This window comes from Cherax quadricarinatus, chromosome 84 (assembly GCF_038502225.1).
Source record: "Cherax quadricarinatus isolate ZL_2023a chromosome 84, ASM3850222v1, whole genome shotgun sequence".
Classification (NCBI taxonomy): domain Eukaryota; kingdom Metazoa; phylum Arthropoda; class Malacostraca; order Decapoda; family Parastacidae; genus Cherax; species Cherax quadricarinatus.
Window position 1 is genome coordinate 4725953 of NC_091375.1, and position 21725 is coordinate 4747677.

At 41.0% G+C, this 21725-nt stretch overlaps 1 protein-coding gene across 2 annotated transcripts in view; it reads left to right on the forward strand.

The window, feature by feature from the left end:
• The window catches only part of LOC128704255 (leucine-rich repeat neuronal protein 3), a 94443-nt gene that overhangs the window by 7685 nt on the left and 65033 nt on the right, over positions 1 to 21725 (forward strand). Inside the window, exon 1 of one of the 2 annotated variants that reach the window (XM_070102967.1) lies at positions 17187 to 17415. The exons of the other annotated variant lie outside the window; for it this stretch is intronic. Within the exon in view, the coding sequence (XP_069959068.1) occupies positions 17386 to 17415 (30 nt within the window). The 5' untranslated portion in view covers positions 17187 to 17385. Of the gene's footprint in view, positions 1 to 17186; positions 17416 to 21725 lie in introns of those variants that run through there. 2 annotated transcript variants of the gene reach the window in all.

The following is a 21725-nucleotide window of genomic DNA, read 5'->3' on the forward strand; positions in this document are numbered from 1 at the left end:
GGGCACAGGGGCACCAGCTTTTCCCGCTTGGCTGAGGATAGCTTCACGAGTTTGGTAAACCGAAGCGTCCGCATGTTGCTGGAATGGATGAAGTTGTACACCTCGTTCAGCGTCTGGAGGGCGAGTTTGACTTCTTTGACATCACAGGCCTTAGTCAGCACCAGGTTCAGTCGGTGACTGAAACAGTCCCACAAGGCCCCAAAACTTTTGGGGCCTTGTGGGACAGTGCCAGAGTGGAGTGGGTTGGAGCCTTGGAGCTATGCCTACGGTAGCCTACCGTGAAAGAGTATAATAATAATAATAATAATAATAATAATAAAATAATAATAATAATAATTGTTATTTTTATTAGGCTAAGTTTCAACATATTTACCCATATCTCTGAGATATGGGTAAATATGTTGAAACTTAGCCTAATAAAAATAACAATTATTATTATTATTATTATTATTATTATTATTATTATTATTATACTCTTTCACGGTAGGCTACCGTAGGCATAGCTCCAAGGCTCCAACCCACTCCACTCTGGCACTGTCCCACAAGGCCCCAAAACAGGCATAAACACAATAGCCTAATGTATTAATCTTGCCCTGGCCCCTTTACCTGGTGCAGTAAGGTCACTGAATGGTTCATGAACCCTTACCCTCTCGTCCTGGTTCGTGCCCGGCTCGCAGTGAGTCAGTATGTGTGTTGGAGCCTTGAAATACCGGGGGACGGTGACTCACCGTCACGGGGTCACGCCGCATCAGCCGTCTGATGTTACCACGTGCTCTCAACATGCAACACTGCTTGACGCTCGCTGAGGCTGAGCCTCGCTCTCTCACAGCCTGCCTGCCTCTCTGGCTGTTATGCCAAATTTCTTTCAAGTTAGGACATTTCCACGATTTTTTTTTGCCACATCTCATTATTCTCAGCATCAATACAGCTCCAAAATGTTTATTATAAGTATCCAACCTTAAAAAGCATTTTTGTATTGTTATGGAGCTAGAGGTATTAGTGGTCTGTAAACTTGCAAAGTTGCAAAACAAATTTAAATGCATCCCAAAGCAGTGGCGTAACTACGGGGAGCCTGGGGGGTCCGCCCCCCCTCACTAGAGCTGTGGCCCCCCCCACTTGAAAAGGAGTATCTGCATAATTTTTTCAAGTTAGGACATTTCCACGATTTTTTTTGCCACATCTCATTATTCTCAGTCAATACAGCTCCAAAATATTATAGTATCCAACCTTAAAAAGCATTTTTGTATTGTTATGGAGCTAGAGGTATTAGTGGTCTGTAAACTTGCAAAGTTGCAAAACAAATTTAAATGCATCCCAAAGCAGTGGCGTAACTACGGGGAGCCTGGGGGGTCCGCCCCCCCTCACTAGAGCTGTACTTGAAAAGGAGTATCTGCATATATATATATATATATATATATATATATATATATATATATATATATATATATATATATATATATATATCGGCTTTAAAATCTCAAATAATTCGGGAGGGCATGCCCCCGCCATGTAAAGGATTGGCCCCTCCTTCCCCTCGCCCCAAAATGAAAACCCAGCTACTACACTGGGCCAAAGGGGGGGCCCGGGCCCCCTGGGCCCCCCCCCCTTATATCCGCGCCTGCCCAGCGGCAATTTTAATAGCTTCATTGTGCACCCCATAGCTCCGGCAGAAGAGTTGAAGCAGGTGAATGGTGTCTTGAAAGATTCCCCATAGTTGTCGTGATTCCATTTTCTATATGGGGGACTTCTCTATTTCTTGGACACATTAATAAGTAAATTATTGTTTTGGCTTCATATGTAAAGTGAAACTTTAACACTGGTTTTAAAAGAAATCATGTAGAATTTAACCTAGGATAACCAAATAGTCATACACTGTGACTTAATATTACTGGGGGTCATTGTATGGTAACTCCCACCTTGATATTTCCAGCTCAGTTATTTATTTCAAAATTACTTTACATACATAATAAGCCTGAGCTTGCTACCACCTGCAGCTCACAAGACTGCCATCCCCACGAGCCCCTTTGGGGCGGGGCAGATGGCAGACCAGAGGCCTAGCTTCTCCCTGCGACGAGGGGGTACTTGTACCCCCTCCCATGGGAGACTTAGGTCTCGAGACACTCCCCAGATAGGGAGCCAAGACCGGGTCACCACTCTTGGAAAAGACCCGGGCCGGGAGAGTACCAGCGAATAAAAAAAAATATGAAGGCCCATAGGATGAACAGCATTTCAGTCACCTTTTATGCATCTTTTATTACGAACACAGAAATACCTTGTATCGTAGTGTCTTCCTCTAACTATCGAATGGACCTGGGTCGAATTCTGGGCGGGGAGACACGTATTGGGACGTCTCCTAACACGTGTTGCCCCTGTTACCTAGCAGTAAGCAGGTCACGTGAGAATTAGTCAACTGTTGTGGGTCGCATCTTGGGGCTTGAGAAAAGACCTTAAAATAATTCCAATGGAGATAAGCCACACTGCTTGGCTGTGCTGTGCGTACTATGGACTTTCCAAATTATTGTACCATGTATGTATTATGAAGTGAAATATATTGTTATTATTCTTAGTAGTAGTAGTAGCAGTAGATGGCGTAATAGTAGTAATAGTAGAAGCAGATACAGTAGTGGTAGTAGTAGTTGTAGCAGTAGATGCAGTAGTAGTAGTAGTAGCAGTAGATGCAGTAGTAGTAGGAGCAGTAGATGGCGTAATAGTAGTAGCATTAGACGCAGTAGTAGTAGTAGTAGTAGCAGCAGTAGTAGCAGTAGATGCAGTAGTAGTAGTAGCAGTAGACGGCGTAATAGTAATAGTAGTAGCAGTAGATGCAGTAGTAGTAGTAGTAGCAGTAGATGCAGTAGTAGTAGTAACAGTAGTAGTAGTAATAGCAATAGTAGTTGTTACAGTAGCAGTAGTAGTTGTTGTAGTAGCAGTAATTGTTGTAGTAGCAATAATAGTAGTAGTAGTAGCTGTAGTAGTAAAGTTGTAGTAGTTGCAGTAGTTGTAGTAGATGCAGTAGTTGTCGTTGCTGTTGTTACTGCTGTAGTAATAGAAGCAGTACTGGAATTATCTTGAGTTATTTAGCTTATGGGGTTAATAATCAGAATGTTCTTCTTGACCCCAGACAGATACCGGTGATCTTATCGTCATGTACCATGTCAGTGATCTCACAGTGACCCGCCATGCCTAACTTTGGGGGCAGCCAGGAGATAGCTATAGCACCGCACAACAGATAACCATCAGCAGTTTCAGTCTTCCTGTATCTCTCTCAAGAATAAACACGCTTCAGAGGAGGTTCTTTGAGGCTGGTGGCGAACTCTGCACCCCAAGACGGAACTAGCCTCCTGTTTCTAGGATCAACCCGTATTACCTCCCGTTCCCCGGGCTCTCTATGACCTTTACGAATTTAGTGATTTCCATGAATATAATAATAATAATAATAATAATAATAATAATAATAATCAGTGGATGAGCTAAGGGGGGCTAAAGCCCCAAGATGCAAATATTTTTTTTGCAATTAATGGCTAATTTTCACTGTGTTATATTGACCACTTACCACGAAGTTCAGTTAATTTAATATCTCTATTATGCACTCCATACACATGCTGTGGGCGGTAGTCAAAAGATTACAGAGGTACATAATGGGTTCAGGGACTGGGCCCCAAGTTTTGATAGCTGAACAAGTTACAAAGGTAATGAATCGTCTACACTATACATGAAAGCACGATAGTTTCACACATACGCACACACACACACACACACACACACAGACACTGGAGGACAGGAGGGTCAGGGGAGACATGATAACGACATATAAAATACTGCGTGGAATAGACAAGGTGGACAAGGACAGGATGTTCCAGGGAGGGGACACAGAAACAAGAGGCCACAATTGGAAGTTGAAGACACAAATGAGTCAGAGAGATAGTAGGAAGTATTTCTTCAGTCATAGAGTTGTAAGGCAGTGGAATAGCCTAGAAAATGACGTAGTGGAGGCAGGAACCATACACAGTTTTAAGACGAGGTTTGATAAAGCTCATGGAGCGGGGAGAGAGAGGGCCTAGTAGCAACCGGTGAAGAGGCGGGGCCAGGAGCTATGACTCGACCCCTGCAACCACAAATAAGTGAGTACAAATAGGTGAGTACACACACACACACACACACACACACACAGCAGTAAGACAAGAGAGAGAGGGGTGGGTGGATTGCATTTTCTTGGACTGCAAGAAGGCGTTTGACACAGTTCCACACAAGAGATTGGTGCAAAAACTGGAGGACCAAGCAGGGATAACAGGGAAGGCACTACAATGGATCAGAGAATACTTGTCAGGAAGACAGCAGCGAGTCATGGTACGTGGCGAGGTGTCAGAGTGGGCACCTGTGACCAGCGGGGTCCCGCAGGGGTCAGTCCTAGGACCAGTGCTGTTTCTGGTATTTGTGAACGACATGACGGAAGGAATAGACTCTGAGGTGTCCCTGTTTGCAGATGACGTGAAGTTGATGAGAAGAATACACTCGATCGAAGACCAGGCAGAACTACAAAGGGATCTGGACAGGCTGCAGACCTGGTCCAGCAATTGGCTCCTGGAGTTCAATCCCACCAAGTGCAAAGTCATGAAGATTGGGGAAGGGCAAAGAAGGCCGCAGACGGAGTACAGTCTAGGGGGTCAGAGACTACAAACCTCACTCAAGGAAAAAGATCTTGGGGTGAGTATAACACCAGGCACATCTCCTGAAGCGCACATCAACCAAATAACTGCTGCAGCATATGGGCGCCTAGCAAACCTCAGAACAGCATTCCGACATCTTAATAAGGAATCATTCAGGACCCTGTACACCGTGTATGTTAGGCCCATATTGGAGTATGCGGCACCAGTTTGGAACCCACACCTAGCCAAGCACGTGAAGAAACTAGAGAAAGTTCAAAGGTTTGCAACAAGACTAGTCCCAGAGCTAAGAGGTATGTCCTACGAGGAGAGGTTAAGGGAAATCAACCTGACGACACTGGAGGACAGGAGAGATAGGGGGGACATGATAACGACATACAAAATACTGAGAGGAATTGACAAGGTGGACAAAGACAGGATGTTCCAGAGATTGGACACAGTAACAAGGGGACACAGTTGGAAGCTGAAGACACAGATGAATCACAGGGATGTTAGGAAGTATTTCTTCAGCCACAGACTAGTCAGTAAGTGGAATAGTTTGGGAAGCGATGTAGTGGAGGCAGGATCCATACATAGCTTTAAGCAGAGGTATGATAAAGCTCACGGCTCAGGGAGAGTGACCTAGTAGCGATCAGTGAAGAGGCGGGGCCAGGAGCTCGGACTCGACCCCCGCAACCTCAACTAGGTGAGTACAACTAGGTGAGTACACACACACACACACACGCACACACCAGGCAGACCATGCAGAAATACAAAGGGATCTGGACAGGCTGCAGACCTGGTCCAGCAATTGGCTCCTGGAGTTCAATCCCACCAAGTGCAAAGTCATGAGGATTGGGGAAGGGCAAAGAAGACCGCAGACGGAGTACAGTCTAGGGGGCCAGAGACTACAAACATCACTCAAGGAAAAAGATCTTGGGGTGAGTATAACACCAGGCACATCTCCTGAAGCGCACATCAACCAAATAACTGCCGCAGCATATGGGCGCCTGGCAAACCTCAGAACAGCATTCCGACATCTTAATAAGGAATCGTTCAGGACCCTGTACACCGTGTACGTTAGGCCCATATTGGAGTATGCGGCACCAGTTTGGAACCCACACCTAGCCAAGCATGTAAAGAAACTAGAGAAAGTGCAAAGGTTTGCAACAAGACTAGTCCCAGAGTTAAGAGGTATGTCCTATGAGGAGAGGTTAAGGGAAATCAATCTGACGACACTGGAGGACAGGAGAGATAGGGGGGACATGATAACGACTTACAAAATACTGAGAGGAATTGACAAGGTGGACAAAGACAGGATGTTCCAGAGACTGGACACAGCAACACGGGGACACAGTTGGAAGCTGAAGACACAGATGAATCAAAGGGATGTTAGGAAGTATTTCTTCAGCCACAGAGTAGTCAGGAAGTGGAATAGTTTGGGAAGCGATGCAGTGGAGGCAGGATCCATACATAGCTTTAAGCAGAGGTACGATAAAGCTCATGGTTCAGGGAGAGTGACCTAGTAGCGACCAGTGAAGAGGCGGGGCCAGGAGCTTGGATTCGACCCCTGCAATATCAACTAGGTGAGTACAACTAGGTGAGTACACACGGAGAAGATTATCAGGAGGAGAGTGGTGGAACACCTGGAACGGAACAAGAGTATAAACGCTAACCAGCACGGATTTACGGAAGGCAAATCCTGTGTCACAAACCTACTGGAGTTTTATGATAAAGTAACAGAAATAAAACACGAGAGAGAGGGGTGGGTTGATTGCATCTTCTTGGACTTCAAGAAGGCCTTCGACAGTTCCTCACAGGAGATTGGTGTAGAGCTAGAGGATCAGACACGTATAACAGGAAGGGCACTGCAATGAGAGGGAGGGAACAACGAGTCATGGTACGTGATGAGGTATCACAGTGGGCATCTATGACGAGCGGGGTCCCACAGGGGTTGGTCCTAGGACCAGTGTTATTTCTGGTATATGTGAATGACATGATGGAAGGGTTAGACTCAGAAGTATGCCTGTTCGCAGATGATGTGAAGTTAGTGAGGAGAATTAAATCAGATGAGGATCAGGTAGGACTTCAAAGAGACTTGGACAGGCTGGACACCTGGTCCAACAACTGGCTTCTCGAATTTAACCCCGCCAAATGCAAAGTCATGAAGATCGGGGAAGAGCAAAGAAGCTCGCAGACAGAGTATAGTCTAGGTGGGCAAAGACTGCAAACCTAGCTCAAGGAGAAAGATCTTGGGGTGAGTATAACACCGAGCATGTCTCCGGGAGCAACCAGATAACTGCTGCAGTATATGGGTGCCTGGCAAATCTGAGAATAGCGTTCCGATACCTTTGTAAGGAATCGTTCAAGACACTGTACACCGTGTATGTCAGGCCCATACTGGAGTATGTAGCACCAGTTTGGAACCCACACTTGATCAAGCACGTCAAGAAATTAGAGAAAGTGCAAAGATTTGCGACAAGGTTAGTTCCAGAGCTATGGGGAATGTCCTACGAAGAAAGGTTAAGGGAAATCGGCCTGACGACACTGGAGGACAGGAGGGTTTGGGGAGACATGATAACGACATACAAAATACTGCGTGGAATAGACAAGGTGAACAGAGACAGGATGTTCCAGAGACGGAACACAGAAACAAGGGGTCACAATTGGAAGCTGAAGACTCAAGTGAGTCAAAGGAATGTTAGGAAGTATTTCTTCAGCCATAGAGTAGTCAGGAAGTGAAATAGCCTAGCAAGTGAGGTAGTGGAGGCAGGAACCATACATATCTTCAAGATGATGTATGATAAAGCTCATGGAGCAGGGAGACAGAGAACCTAGTAGCACTCAGTGAAGAGGCGGGGCCAGGAGCTGAGTCTCGACCCCTCGACCCCTCGACCTCTCGACCCCTCGACCCCTCGACCCCTCGACCCCTCGACCCCTGTAACCACAGTTAGGTGAGTATATATATATATATATATATATGTATATATATATATATATATGTATATATATATATATGTATATATATATGTCGTGCCGAATAGGCAGAACTTGCGATCTTGGCTTAAATAGCAACGCTCATCTTGCCATATAGGACAAGTGAAAATTTGTGTATGCAATAATTTCGCCAAAATCATTCTGGACCTAACGAAAAAAATATATTTCACTGTGTTTGTTTAGTATTAAATTACTGTAAACAAATCTAAAATATATTTAGTTGGGTTAGGCTAAAATAAATTGTTCTTGTTATAATAAGGTTATGTAAGTTTTCTAAGATTCTTTTGGAGCAAAATTATAAATTTTTACATCAACATTAATGAAAAAATATATCTTTAAACGTATAAGAGAAAATTTTAGAAAGGACTTAATTTTAAATGAGTTCTTGCTAATTGACCAGTTTTACATATTCGGCACGACATATATATATATATATATATATATATATATATATATATATATATATATATATATATATATATATATATATATATATATATATATATATATAGATATATATAGATAGATAGATGGATAGATAGATATACTGATAAGCATATAATTTTGAGGGCGATTTCTGTGATTTTTTCAGCATATGATTTTTCAGCCCCTAAATTGCAATCCTAGCTTAAGCCATCTCTAGACTGAAAAGCCTTGCTGCGTAACTAATACTAATACTACTACTAATAATAGCAGTACTAATACTTATAGTTATAATAAAAATGATAATGGTAATCATCGTCATCTTCACTCCTGCCGCGCTGCGAGCTTGGAGACACCTTACATCTATACAACGCCGCAAATCAATGTTTATGAAATCAAGTTACCAGACCACATGACAGCCAGCTGGCTCCATCTCCATCTAGCTGTGACTCAATAATGTCCCAGGATTGAACCCAGATATCGTCTAAGGTTTCCTCTCCTAAGTGTAATAACTTGCAAGTGGGTTATTTGTGAATTCACCCTAGTGTATGTAGTTTCATAATACATAAAATAAACACCCACGACTTAACTTTGCAATAAAGGTATTGCAAGGGATCATGACTTGAAATAAATATGAGGTTGAATAACGGGTCTCTGCATATTAAATGTATGTATGTACGTATGCAGTATGTAATACTATGTATATATGTCGTGCCGAATAAGCAAAACTTGCGATTTTGGCTTAAATAGCAACTCGCTTCTTGTGGAAAAAGCTGTATATATTTTCCGGAAATACAGTATTTTATATGTAAATTGATGGCCTATATTGTAGGTAATAAAAATTAATTTGTAAATAAATAAAGAGCCAGTGATGGGTGAGCGTCGCTGAGGTGGAGACGCCATTGTTTTTTAATGTGGTACAGGCACGCTAATGATTATTATTATTATTATAATCAAAAAGAAGCGCTAAGCCACAAGGACTATACAGCGCTGCAGGGTAGGGAAGGAAGCGAGGGTATTGGATGGCAGAAGGGAGGAGGGATGATCAGTAGGTTACAGAAAACAGCGGGGCAGGGGATAGTACGGGGGTAGAGGGTAGCAAGAGATTGAAGTAGAAAGGGCTGAAGGTATCAGAGTTTGTGAAGTAAGTCAGTTGTTGTCAAAAAGTCAATGAGAGAGTCCGGATGAAAGGTGGGTCCGTCAGCGAGAAGGGAAGGTAAAGAGAGAGCAGCGGAGTGAAGACGACGATGGAGGTAAATTCTGCGTGCTCGTTGATAAAGTGGGCAGTCCAACAGAATGTGGCTGACTGATAATGGAACCTGACAATTCTCACAGAGAGGACCAGGGCGCCTCTCCATGAGATATCCATGAGTAAGACAAGTATGGCCAATGTGAAGACGGGAGAGAGTAGTCTCCCAACCTCGACACTGGTGACAAGAAGACGGCCAGTAACCTATACTCGGTTTAATAGATTGAAGTTTGTTACCGAGCATAGTAGACCAACGTTGTTGCCGATGAGTGTGAAGGTGGGTAGCTATTGCAGCAAAATAGTCCGTAAATGGAATACCTCTATATGAAACTGGTAGGTCATGTACTGCTGACCGCGCAGCAGTGTCTGCCTGTTCATTACCTGGAGTTTACCTGGAGAGAGTTCCGGGGGTCAACGCCCCCGCGGCCCGGTCTGTGACCAGGCCTCCTGGTGGATCAGAGCCTGATCAACCAGGCTGTTGCTGCTGGCTGCACGCAAACCAACGTACGAGCCACAGCCCGGCTGGTCAGGAACCGACTTTAGGTGCTTGTCCAGTGCCAGCTTGAAGACTGCCAGGGGTCTGTTGGTAATCCCCCTTATGTATGCTGGGAGGCAGTTGAACAGTCTCGGGCCCCTGACACTTATTGTATGGTCTCTTAACGTGCTAGTGACACCCCTGCTTTTCATTGGGGGGATGTTGCATCGTCTGCCAAGTCTTTTGCTTTCGTAGTGATTGATTTTCGTGTGCAAGTTCGGTACTAGTCCCTCTAGGATTTTCCAGGTGTATATAATCATGTATCTCTCCTGCCTGCGTTCCAGGGAATACAGCTTTAGGAACCTCAAGCGCTCCCAGTAATTGGGGTGTTTTATCTCTGTTATGTGCACCGTGAAGGTTCTCTGTACATTTTCTAGGTCAGCAATTTCACCTGCCTCGAAAGGTGCTGTTAGTGTGCAGCAATATTCCAGTCTAGATAGAACAAGTGACCTGAAGAGTGTCATCATGGGCTTGGCCTCCCTAGTTTTGAAGGTTCTCATTATCCATCCTGTCATTTTTCTAGCAGATGCGATTGATACAATGTTATGGTCCTTGAAGGTGAGATCCTCCGACATGATCACTCCCAGGTCTTTGACGTTGGTGTTTCGCTCTATTTTGTGGCCAGAATTTGTTTTGTACTCTGATGAAGATTTAATTTCCTCGTGTTTACCATATCTGAGTAATTGATATTTCTCATCGTTGAACTTCATATTGTTTTCTGCAGCCCACTGAAAGATTTGGTTGATGTCCGCCTGGAGCCTTGCAGTGTCTGCAATGGAAGACACTGTCATGCAGATTCGGGTGTCATCTGCAAAGGAAGACACGGTGCTGTGGCTGACATCCTTGTCTATGTCGGATATGAGGATGAGGAACAAGATGGGAGTGAGTACTGTGCCTTGTGGAACAGAGCTTTTCACCGTAGCTGCCTCGGACTTTACTCTGTTGACGACTACTCTCTGTGTTCTGTTAGTGAGGAAATTATAGATCCATCGACCGACTTTTCCTGTTATTCCTTTAGCACGCATTTTGTGCGCTATTACGCCATGGTCACACTTTTCGAAGGCTTTTGCAAAGTCTGTATATATTACATATGCATTCTTTTTGTCTTCTAGTGCATTTAGGACCTTGTCGTAGTGATCCAATAGTTGAGACAGACAGGAGCGACCTGTTCTAAACCCATGTTGCCCTGGGTTGTGTAACTGATGGATTTCTAGATGGGTGGTGATCTTGCTTCTTAGGACTCTTTCAAAGATTTTTATGATATGGGATGTTAGTGCTATCGGTCTGTAGTTCTTTGCTGTTGCTTTACTGCCCCCTTTGTGGAGTGGGGCTATGTCTGTTGTTTTTAGTAACTGTGGGACAACCCCCGTGTCCATGCTCCCTCTCCATAGGATGGAAAAGGCTCGTGATAGGGGCTTCTTGCAGTTCTTGATGAACACGGAGTTCCATGAGTCTGGCCCTGGGGCAGAGTGCATGGGCATGTCATTTATCGCCTGTTCGAAGTCATTTGGCGTCAGGATAACATCGGATAGGCTTGTGTTAACCAAATTCTGTGGCTCTCTCATAAAAAATTCATTTTGATCTTCGACTCTCAGTCTGGTTAGCGGCTTGCTAAAAACTGAGTCATATTGGGACTTGAGTAGCTCACTCATTTCCTTTCTGTCATCTGTGTAGGACCCATCTTGTTTAAGTAGGGGCCCAATACTGGACGTTGTTCTCGACTTTGATTTGGCATAGAAGAAATACTTTGGGTTTCTTTCGATTTCATTTATGGCTTTTAGTTCTTCCCGCGATTCCTGACTCCTATAAGATTCCTTTAGCTTAAGTTCGATGCTTGCTATTTCTCTGACCAGTGTCTCCCTACGCATTTCAGATATATTGACCTCTTTTAGCCGCTCTGTTATTCTTTTCCGTCGCCTGTAAAGGGAGCGCCTGTCTCTTTCTATTTTACATCTACTCCTCCTTTTTCTTAGAGGAATAAGCCTTGTGCATACATCGAGTGCCACCAAGTTAATCTGTTCTAGGCATAAGTTGGGGTCTGTGTTGCTTAGTATATCTTCCCAGCTTATATCGGTTAGGACTTGGTTTACTTGGTCTCACTTTATGTTTTTGTTATTGAAGTTGAATTTGGTGAATGCTCCCTCGTGACTAGTCTCATTATGTCGGTCTGGGGCTCCACGCATACATGTCTGAACCTCAATTATGTTGTGATCTGAGTATATTGTTTTTGATATGGTGACATTTCTTATCAGATCATCATTGTTAGTGAAGATGAGGTCTAGTGTATTCTCCAGTCTAGTAGGCTCTATTATTTGCTGGTTTAAATTGAATTTTGTGCAGAAATTTAAAAGCTCGTGTGAGTGTGAGTTTTCATCAGAGCTGCCTCCTGGTGTTATTACTGCAACAATATTATTTGCTATATTCCTCCATTTTAGGTGCCTTAAGTTGAAATCCCCCAGGAGCAAGATGTTGGGTGCAGGAGCTGGAAGATTTTCCAGATAGTGGTCAATTTTTAACAGCTGTTCCTGGAATTGCTGGGATGTTGCATCCGGAGGCTTGTAGACTACCACAATGACTAGGTTTTGGTTCTCGACCTTTACTGCTAAAACTTCCACTACATCATTTGAGGCATTAAGCAGTTCTGTGCAAACAAGTGACTCTGCAATGTACAGGCCAACCCCCCCCCCCCCCCCTTTTGCCTGTTCACTCTGTCACATCTGTATAGGTTGTAACCTGGGATCCATATTTCGTTGTCCAAGTGATCCTTTATGTGGGTCTCAGTGAAAGCCACAAACATTGCCTTTGCCTCTGCAAGCAGTCCACGGATGAAAGGTATTTTGTTGTATATTGTATAGACCCTGTATATTTGCAAAGAAGAATGTCATCGGACTTGTGGTATTGTTGGTACTGGGGGGGATTTTTTTTTCCGGTATTAGTATCTGTATCTGCCCTGTACGTCAACATGACCAGGGACCCAACAAAAAACAATATCTTTATGCTTGGTAAAGATGCGGTGTAGCCAAAGTTGGATACGGAGGACTAAGGGATGAGGTGTATCAAATTTCTGTATAGCCTGTAAAGCACTAAGGGAGTCTGAGACAACCACAAATGATGACACAGGCATAGATGCAAGGCACGCTAATGAAATGTGCATAAATTTTGTCGCTTTGGAAGTTAAATTGTGTTTGAAACTTCCCAAATAGGAGCCGAAATTGTTGAATTTGCAGTCCTACATAATGTGAGCATTAAGCAGATGGACAGGACAGCTTAGGAACCCCAGCTAAGTCATTGTCTATTTATTTTGAGATTCTGGCCAGTATTTTCTTCATATTTAGGCAGAGGGGGTATGACACACCGTAATCTCCAGACTAATTGGTGAGTCTTATTATTATAAATTCTCCTTCAATGTATATGTATTCACATTTTAAATTTAATATACAGTCCACATATTTACATTAATGTTTTTACCAGAATTCCTGGTGATGTATATTTCATTTGAAATTAATATAGGTCCAGAGTGACTAGTGGATATGACAGTAGTAGGTATCGAAGGGGGACATTTTTTGCGACCTAGGTGTCCTAAAATTCCTACTTGTCTCTGTAACCTTGATAAATAATAATTATCTTTGTTACCATTTACTGGTATGTACCTTATGAGTTACATCCAGGTAAATTTAATTTTCCACACTTCTTGTCGAATAAGGCAAGCGAAAATTTGTGTATGCAATAATTTCGCAAAAATCATTCTGAACCTGACGAATAAATATATTTCATTTGTTCGTTTATTATTAAATCATTGTAAACTTATATAAAATATATTTAGTTGGATTAGGCTGAATTATATTGCGCTTATTATATGTGTGTGTGTATATATATATATATATATATATATATATATATATATATATATATATATATATATATATATATATATATATATATATATATATATATATAAATGTCGTGCCGAATATGTAAAACTGGTCAATTAGCAAGAACTCATTTAAAATTAAGTCCTTTCTAAAACTTTCTCTTATACGTTTAAAGATATATTTTTTTCATTAATGTTGATGTAAAAATTTATAATTTTGCACCAAAAGGAACTTAGAAAACTTACCTAACCTTATTATAACAAGAATAATTTATTTTAGCCTAACCCAACTAAATATATTTTAGATTTGCTTACAATAATTTAATACTAAACAAACACAGTTAAATATATTTTTTTCGTTAGGTTCAGAATGATTTTGGCGAAATTATTGCATACACAAATTTTCACTTGTCCTATATGGCAAGATGAGCGTTGCTATTTAAGCCAAGATCGCAAGTTCTGCCTATTCGGCACGACATATATATATATGTATATATGTATATATATATGTATATATATATATATATATGCAAGGAATTCGCGAGAGCATGCGAAATATATATATATATATATATATATATATATATATAATATATATATATATATATATATAGATATATAGATATATATATATATATATAGAGAGAGAGAGAGAGAGAGAGAGAGAGAGAGAGAGAGAGAGAGAGAGGGAGAGAGAGAGAGAGAGATAGATAATATGAGAGAAAGAGAGAGGACTTATATGGCGATACCGAGGCTATCTGCTGAGAACTGTCTACTATTGTCTTGTGTATTCTCTATGTGTAGAAGTCAAGGAGAGGAAAGCAGGGGAGGAAGGGAGAGTCACATAGTAAATCTGGCAAAGAAGGCGTCCAAGAAGCTTACAAAATTTATGCGTATCTCGCATCTGCTGGACAGCAGAGGTTGTAAGACTGTACGAGGCACAAGTCATTCACACCTTGAGTATACTTCACTTTCTTGGCCTGCCTGGCCCCTCATCTCACCTATGACCTCTTGACAGAATAAAGAACAGCAATACGACTCATTTCTCGTCTGGACCCGGCTTGGGCAGATTGGTCATTTCAGCAGAGCCTTGATCACTGATGGGATGTGGGTGGTCTTACAGTTATGTACAAGGTCAGTGTCGTTAAGGTACCACACTTGGCTCCACTTCGTGGTCAGCGATAAAAGAGCTTCTGCACAACAAGACGGGCAGCGAACGGCAACTGCACTCTCTATACCTTTCTCAAGAAGATCACTTCTTCTGAGATCATACAGTCCTAGAATGACTCGAGTTTGGAACATGTTCGCGCAGCACAATGACATCGATGAAATAAAGTCAGTTAACTAAATGAAATCGCTGGTTCACACTGGGAGCCAACGTTATCTTGTTAACTTATTTGTAGGTCTCATAACAATAAAATACCTCTCAAACAAGCTGAATGTAGGTTACAGCTCTTAAATAAAGCTAGGAACTCATAGCCTAACCCTGTAAAACTATTGTGTAAATAAAAGAAAGAGAAAGTACACCGGGGAAGGCAGATAGCTACTAAAGAAAGTACACTGGGAAAGGCAGATAGCTACTAGAGAAAGTACACTGGAAAGGCAGATAGCTACTAGAGAAAGTACACTGGAAAAGGCAGATAGCTACTAGAGAAAGTACATTGGGAAAGGCAGATAGCTACTAGAGAAAGTACACTGGAAAAGGCAGATAGCTACTAGAGAAAGTACACTGGGAAAAGCAGATAGCTACTAGAGAAAGTACACTGGGAAAGGCAGATAGCTACTAGAGAAAGTACACTGGAAAGGAAGATAGCTACTAGAGAAAGTACACTGGGAAAGGCAGATAGCTACTAGAGAAAGTACACTGGGAAAGGCAGATAGCTACTAGAGAAAGTACACTTGGAAAGGCAGATAGCTACTAGAGAAAGTACACTGGGAAAGGCAGATAGCTACTAGAGAAAGTACACTGGAAAGGCAGATAGCTACTAGAGAAAGTATACTGGGAAAGGCAGATAGCTACTAGAGAAAGTACACTGGGAAAAGCAGATAGCTACTAGAGAAAGTACACTGGGAAAGGCAGATAGCTACTAGAGAAAGTACACTGGGAAAGGCAGATAGCTACTAGAGAAAGTACACTGGAAAGGCAGATAGCTACTAGAGAAAGTACACTGGAAAGGCAGATAGCTACTAGAGAAAGTACACTGGGAAAGGCAGATAGCTACTAGAGAAAGTACACTGGAAAAGGCAGATAGCTACTAGAGAAAGTACACTGGGAAAGGCAGATAGCTACTAGAGAAAGTACACTGGGAAAAGCAGATAGCTACTAGAGAAAGTACACTGGGAAAGGCAGATAGCTACTAGAGAAAGTACACTGGAAAGGCAGATAGCTACTAGAGAAAGTACACTGAGAAAGGCAGATAGCTACTAGAGAAAGTACAATGGAAAAGGCAGATAGCTACTAGAGAAAGTACACTGGGAAAGGCAGATAGCTACTAGAGAAAGTACACTGGGAAAAGAAGATAGCTACTAGAGAAAGTACACTGGGAAAGGCAGATAGCTACTAGAGAAAGTACACTGGGAAAGGCAGATAGCTACTAGAGAAAGTACACTGGAAAGGCAGATAGCTACTAGAGAAAGTACACTGGGAAAGGCAGATAGCTACTAGAGAAAGTACACTGGGAAAGGCAGATAGCTACTAGAGAAAGTACACTGGAAAGGCAGATAGCTACTAGAGAAAGTACACTGGGAAAGGCAGATAACTACTAGAGAAAGTACACTGGGAAAGGCAGATAGCTACTAGAGAAAGTACACTGGAAAGGCAGATAGCTACTAGAGAAAGTACACCGGGAAAGGCAGATAGCTACTAGAGAAAGTACACTGGAAAAGGCAGATAGCTACTAGAGAAAGTACACTGGGAAAGGCAGATAGCTACTAGAGAAAGTACACTGGGAAAGGCAGATAGCTACTAGAGAAAGTACACTGGGAAAGGCAGATAGCTACTAGAGAAAGTACACTGGAAAAGGCAGATAGCTACTAGAGAAAGTACACTGGGAAAGGCAGATAGCTACTAGAGAAAGTACACTGGGAAAGGCAGATAGCTACTAGAGAAAGTACACTGGGAAAGGCAGATAGCTACTAGAGAAAGTACACTGGAAAGGCAGATAGCTACTAGAGAAAGTACACTGGAAAAGGCAGATAGCTACTAGAGAAAGTACACTGGGAAAGGCAGATAGCTACTAGAGAAAGTACACTGGGAAAAGCAGATAGCTACTAGAGAAAGTACACTGGAAAAGGCAGATAGCTACTAGAGAAAGTACACTGGGAAAGGCAGATAGCTACTAGAGAAAGTACACTGGGAAAGGCAGATAGCTACTAGAGAAAGTACACTGGGAAAGACAAAGAGAGTAGAGTAATACAGCAGGACAGGGGTGTTGAATCAGTGATAACACACCTCATATCTGATCGCAGTGTGTGCAGCCATTTTAGTCACCCACAAGGTGTGTGTTCGCGCACACACACGCTCTCACTTGGACACTAGGGATCCCTAGTTAGGGATATTCTTCCTAACATTATACAGATCTGTATATATATTCGTGTGTGGTTACCACCTATATCTTGACCCTGAGAGGCAGTTGTGATTGTTTTATCTGATACAAAAAATCTTGTGTTTATGTCCATCTCACGTGCACACACAAAACAAGTAAGTGTTTATATAGGTTTTACAATGTAAATATGTAGGTTTTATATAGAAAATTTCGGAGAATTGAACCTAGGATAATTCGATTAAGTGAAATAAACAAGAAATAAGTGTAGCTAATATTGTGTTGGGATCGGTTCAGGTAAGAACAATAAAGTTCTGTTATCTGGTGTGTATTGTTCTCCGTTCCCTCGTGTTCTCTGTTATTCTCTCTTGTTAGCTAGTCACATGGTGTTTATATGAAGGGAGGTGAGGAGGATGCTCATTCCCTGTTTGCTCCTAGTATAAACATGACAATAACTTCTCTCAGGAAGGTAAGATGAACAATTAACACGGAGGGTCTAATTTTCTTTATACATATTTTCCAGTGGTTTGCGCATTTCATCTTTTACGAATATTATTAAAAAAAGTAATTTCAACTCTGAACCATTACACCTATATATATATATATATATATATATATATATATATATATATATATATATATATATATATATATATATATATATATATATATATATATATATATATATATATATATATATATATATATATATATATATATATATATATATATATATATATATATAATACACATATAGCATAGCTGACGTGTGTGACTGGAACCCATGACTCCAGTATCGTAGCCAAGCCGAAACATTCAGATATATCGCGCCCCCTGAAGTTTTAAGTTTGTTCTCTCCTTAGAATTGGCTTGCTGCTAAGTGAGAGAACACTCGTTTAGGACACATACATACCTGTGTATATATATATATTCATAATGCGTAGTGTGAGGACATTCAGGAGATAAGGTAGGTTATCAGGGTGAGACTGTACACACATTATCTCTGCCCCCACACCACCTACAGTTATTGTACTGCTGCCTCTCTCTCCCTACCTCCTCCTCTCTCCCAATTTCCTTCTCTCTCTCCCTACCTCCCTCCCTCTCTACCTACCTCCCATTCTCTCTCTCTACATTGCATCCTCCCTCTCCCTACCTCCCTCCCTCTCTCCTGTCCCATGCATCCCACGCAACAGATACACTGTCTACCAAGATTATTATATTATGGGTAAGCGCAAATCCCGTCTTACACCGCCTAGGGAACGAGAGGTAATTAGATTTAATCCAAGAACGGTAGGGAAGCTTCACTTCCTTGGATCAGGAGACCTTTAAAGCGACCTCCCCACTCCACACAATAAAGGGATACCGTCTACAAATACTATCAGTGTATGAACATCGAGAGGAGTGTATATTTTTTGTATATACACATTTATTAAAGTCACGTTTATTCCAGTGTGAGCTTTATCATGTAACATATAAAGATTTACACTAAGTGAAACGTGGCTTTAACAAAAACTAGCTCTGTCTCCCTGAATTACGACAGTGACGGTGGTTGTCCTTCCATGGATGGTATGGCATACTGACGAGAAGTATGAAGATAAACACTGGCTGCGGAACAAGTTTTGTTGATACAACCTATACCTGCGTAAAGCTTTATCGCGTCATGTGTAGAGCTCTGTCTCTTCTTGACTCTGTCTAGACCTTCATCAAGTCATGACTTGATGTGTGAAGCATCACTAATGGCAAGGGAAGCGAGCTTAAATGCTGAGGCACTTCATGAATCTGGAGGAAGAGTAATGAGGCGAGAAAGAGGAAGGGGATGAGGGAGAAAGGCCAAGAGGGAGAAGATCAAGAAACAGAGCGAAGATGGAGAGAAGAGGGTTGGTAAATGGGGTTAAAGCCTATCGACTATACGGGCGGGGAACTTAGGCTGCATGTCCCCCCCTGTTCACCAGTCAATGCAAATATACCAAGAGCTATACACATGGTGTTTATATCTTGTGAAAAGGAACAACTGCTGTTACTACCAATATATCCTCTCTACCAACAACATAGCTACTTCATAAATATCTTCACTGGTGATACCTGTTGCCCTAAGCACTAATTATTATTAAAACAACAACAACTTTTTATGACAAGGTATTTGATGTTACATCAGCAGGACTCAAGAGGACGGTGACAGAATATAGACACGAGGCTAGTGACAGAATATAAACAAGATGGGATGTAGCAACAATCAGCGGTATGCCAGAGACAGTATTTGTGGAAAACTTCAACTACACCTCTACAACCAAGTACACCGAGGGTTGTGTAGCTCTCAGTGTGTATCCAGTGAGATACATATGTATCACTTAATGCAAATAAGATCAATGGATACCACACGAGTCTTCAGAGTGTATCACTTAATGTATAAACACCAAGAGAGTATATCACTCGGTGTATAAGTAATGAGGGTGTGTATCAGCATATATGAACACCGATAGTTTAATTTTTTTTTTTACTTAAAGCAGGGGTCTCCAAACTTTGCACTATGAGGGCCACATCGTATATTTTACACATTTTCGCGGGCCAAAGAAGAAAATTCAGTCTTACAACAATAATTATTTCTAGAAGTACATGTACAAGGTATACAGTCCTATTGTTAGGTAAGACACATATAGTCCTACAGTCCTAGCTGACATCAGTGACATACTATATACCAAGCCCCCTGTTATGCAGAGCATTTCGGACAAATTAGGTCAATTTTGTCCTAGGATGTGACCCACACCTGTCGACTAACACCCAGGTACCTGTATTACTGCTAGGTGAACATGGACAGCAGGTGTCTTAAGGAAACGTCCTAGTGTTTCTCCCCGTACCGGGGATCGACCCCCGGACCTCAGTGTGTGAGCTGAGTGCGCTAGTAATTGAGATACGAGACACTTAAAGTATAATGTAAATTATAATATAAATAATATAAAATATAATATAAATAATATAAAATATAATATAAATAATATAAAATATAATATAAATAATATAAAATATAATATAAATAATATAAAATATAATATAAATAATATAAAATATAATATAAATAATATAAAATATAATATAAATGAATGAATAAAATTTAAATGAATGAATAAGTTTTATTTGGATTCATTTTGTAATTAGGATGATAAAAAAAAAAAAAAAAAAATAGGATGATATGATTCAGAAGTTAGTTAGTTTAATATGTTTATTATGCACCCCATACCCATCCTGTGGGCGGTAGTCAAAAGATTACAGAGGTACATAATGGGTCCAGGGACTGGGCCTCAAAGTTTTGATAGCTGAGCAAGCTACAGAGGCAATGAACTCACAATTTACAAAGGTAATGAACTCAAAAAAAAAAAAAAAAAAAAAAAAAAAAAAAAAAAAAAAAAAAAAAAAAAAAAAAAAAAAAAAAAAAAAAAAAATACTGTAGGATGATATGATTCAGAACAAAAGAGAAATGTGACAACTACGAAGAAATAAGAGTGCTTACACTGAGAATGATATATAATGAGTAAAACTGTTAAACATAAGCCAATGCTCTGACAGTATAATCAGTTACTGAACTTTGGATGAGAAAGCTGGTACAAGATTACTGGGATTGATGGAACTGGTTTTTAAATTTCAAAATGTTGCCGAACTGAGGTTTCAAGTTTGTGGAGCCAATTATTAAAATTGACTTTTAATGCTCATCAGATACATTTATGTGGTATTTAAACTTTACATACATCATTTTTGAAAACGTTTGTTCACAAAGGTATGTTGTACCAAAAACTGATACAAATCCACAAGCAAATCGCTTCAAATTTGGAAACTGTTCAGGTTGTCAAGATTTATAAAACTGGATCAGATTTCCTTCTTGATGCTTTTCTTTCAGTATGTCATCTGATTGAAGATCAATAATTTCCATTTGAAACTGACCTGGGAGTGTTTCAACACTGAGTCAAATGGATTATGGAACAGCTTTATTCCATCTGTTTTTCCATCAAGAACAGAAAATCATGTCTTTAATTGTTTTTGTTAGTCATTAATGATTTCTATTGCAAATGAAGAAGGAAATTCCGCTTCACTTTCTTCATGTAATTTTTCGAAACATGGGAAACGAACCAAGTTAGAAACTTTCACCTGTCCTTCAAATAGCTTCAGTTTTGCCCTGAATGCCTTGACATGCGTGAATAAATCACAAATCAAATTTGTTTCACCTTGCAACTTCAGATTCAATTGATTCATATGGCTTGTCACATCTGCAAAAATGCCAATTTCCAAATCCAGTCATCGATTGATACGAGTGGTTTGGGTCGATTCTTCTCTGTGAGAAATGAATCAATTTCTTTTCTGAGCTGAAAGAACCATGATAGATCATTTCTACAACTAAGCCATCGAACTGCTGTATAATAAGCCACGTCCACGAACCCATAATCAGTTTCTTTTCGAAAATCAGGAAATTGACGATGAT